Raw genomic sequence first — 2,571 nt, 5'->3', positions numbered from 1 at the left:
GGCCGAGGAGAAGAAGGGGGCGGCGGAGGGGGCCAAGGACGGGGAGAGCGGGAAGGAGGGGGAGAAGAAGAACGGCAAGTACGAGAAGCCGCCGTTCAGCTACAACGCGCTCATCATGATGGCCATCCGGCAGAGCCCCGAGAAGCGCCTCACGCTCAATGGCATCTACGAGTTCATCATGAAGAACTTCCCCTACTACCGGGAGAACAAGCAGGGCTGGCAGAACTCCATTCGGCACAACCTCTCGCTCAATAAGTGCTTCGTCAAGGTGCCCCGCCACTACGACGACCCGGGCAAAGGGAACTACTGGATGCTGGACCCCTCCAGCGACGACGTCTTCATCGGGGGCACCACCGGCAAGCTCCGCCGGCGCTCCACCACCTCTCGGGCCAAGCTGGCCTTCAAGCGGGGCGCGCGGCTCACCTCTACCGGACTGACATTCATGGATAGGGCAGGATCCTTGTACTGGCCTATGTCCCCCTTCCTCTCCCTGCACCACCCCCGGGCCAGCAGCACTTTGAGTTACAATGGGACCACGTCCGCCTACCCCAGCCACCCCATGCCCTACAGCTCAGTGTTGACTCAAAACTCCTTGGGAAACAACCACTCCTTTTCCACGTCTAATGGGTTAAGTGTTGATAGACTAGTCAATGGAGAGATACCTTATGCCACTCATCACCTCACAGCAGCAGCTCTGGCCGCCTCAGTGCCGTGTGGCTTGTCAGTTCCCTGCTCCGGCACCTATTCCCTAAACCCCTGCTCTGTAAATCTCCTAGCAGGACAGACGAGTTACTTTTTCCCCCATGTTCCTCACCCTTCAATGACTTCTCAAAGCAGCACTTCAATGACGGCCAGGGCAGCCTCCTCCTCCACGTCGCCACAGGCGCCCTCCACTCTCCCCTGTGAGTCCTTAAGACCTTCTTTGCCAAGTTTTACAACGGGACTTTCCGGAGGACTTTCTGATTATTTCACACATCAAAATCAGGGGTCTTCTTCAAACCCTTTAATACATTAACATCCATGGGATCAGACTGTAAGTGAACATTTTACACACATTTGCATTGTAAATGATAATTAAAAGGAAAAAAAAAAGCAAAACAAAAAAGTCCAGGTATTTTTTATTAAGTCCCCCATTTTCTGTACGTTTGTTCAGTCTTTAGGGTTGTTTATTATTCCACCAAGGTGAGGAGTGTCAGCAAGGTGCAATGAGGGGAGATTGCATTGTAGACTATGAAGTTTGGAAGACAAAATTATAGTAGAATGTGTATCTAAATAGTGACTGCTTTTGCAATTTTTTACTCAAATATGATAAGTCTATTACTAAAAGCCGCCCGATTCTCCATGTTTGCAGTATTATAAGTTATCATGGATATGTCGGTGGGTGCAGACCTTGAAAGAAAAAAAAAAAAGCCAAACCACTAAATTTATGAAAACTATAAGAAAACCTTAAAAGATAATTTGTATTTAAGCAGAATTAATACTGAAAAATGCCCAAGATCTACTTTTGGCCATTTGTTATTTTATTATTTTCTTTACCGAATTGCTTTTTTTTTTTTTTGTTCATTTGTTTGTTTGTTTACTTTTAGACCAAAGATTGGGTTTTAGAAAATGCACTCAGTGTACGAAGTAATTTAAAAAAACAGCAACATTATTTCAGTTTTCAGCACTGCCCGTTCAAATTAATCAGAAGGGGACAAAATTAATGATTGCCTTCAGTTTGTGTTGTGTATATTTTGATGTATGTGGTCACTAACAGGTCACCTTTATTTTTTTTCTAAATGTAGTGAAATGTTAATACCTATTGTACTTATAGGTAAACCTTGCAAATATGTAACCTGTGTTGCGCAGAAGCCGCATAAATTTGAGTGATTGTTAATGTCGTCTTAAAATTTCTTGATTGTGATACTGTGGTCATATGCCCGTGTTTGTCACTTACAAAAATGTTTACTATGAACACACAGAAATAAAAAAATAGGCTAAATTCATATATACTTGATAGTTTTTTTGTCTCTTTTATTAACCCTAATGTGGCAGAGGCTTTAAAGTTACAGTGAGATCAGAGCGCTGCTTATTGCACAGTCCACCATTTTTCACATGCTCCTTTCTTTCTCCCCCCGCCCCCTCCCATGCTGTCTTTAACTGCAGTATTTTCAAATGTAAAGGATCAGGATATTTAATCAAACAGCATGGCCACCATTTCGATGTCCATTTTGGGGCAGAACTCTTATAAAGTCTGCTTAAAAATTGTTAGTTGGAGGTATGGTGTTTTACTAAAATCTGACTTAGGCTGAAAATGCTTAACATTGCATATGTATGCAAATATACACACATACATATACAATTTAAGTATATAAGCACACATTGGGAAAAAGGCCAAGGTGCATTATCGTATAGGCACGTGTTCTTCCTGCAATCTCTGAAATGCATTCAAAGACATATTGTACCGAAAGAAATTAATTTCGTCTCTATAATGACTCGAGATATATTAGCAAAGGATGTGTATGTGTGTGTATATACACACACATATCAGCTATCATATGATCGTTTGACCAAATTTGGCAAGCTATGGTA

General features: G+C 42.8%; 1 protein-coding gene across 1 annotated transcript; it reads left to right on the top strand.

Moving 5' to 3' along the window:
* The first annotated feature begins 6 nt into the window (after positions 1–6).
* On the top strand, positions 7–1,991 carry FOXG1 (forkhead box G1). The gene has a single exon (XM_005417500.2). The coding sequence runs from the start codon at positions 116–118 to the stop codon at positions 1,013–1,015; it is 900 nt and encodes a 299-aa protein (XP_005417557.1). The 5' UTR covers positions 7–115; the 3' UTR covers positions 1,016–1,991.
* The last annotated feature ends 580 nt before the right edge of the window (positions 1,992–2,571 follow it).

The sequence above is a fragment of the Geospiza fortis genome, unplaced genomic scaffold (genome assembly GCF_000277835.1).
Source record: "Geospiza fortis unplaced genomic scaffold, GeoFor_1.0 scaffold54, whole genome shotgun sequence".
Classification (NCBI taxonomy): domain Eukaryota; kingdom Metazoa; phylum Chordata; class Aves; order Passeriformes; family Thraupidae; genus Geospiza; species Geospiza fortis.
This window is presented reverse-complemented; position numbering and strand designations above follow the sequence as displayed.

Bases quoted from the DNA above. Each gene is read 5' to 3' on its own strand.
- FOXG1 (XM_005417500.2), top strand. From the start codon at position 116: ATGATGGCCATCCGGCAGAGCCCCGAGAAGCGCCTCACGCTCAATGGC.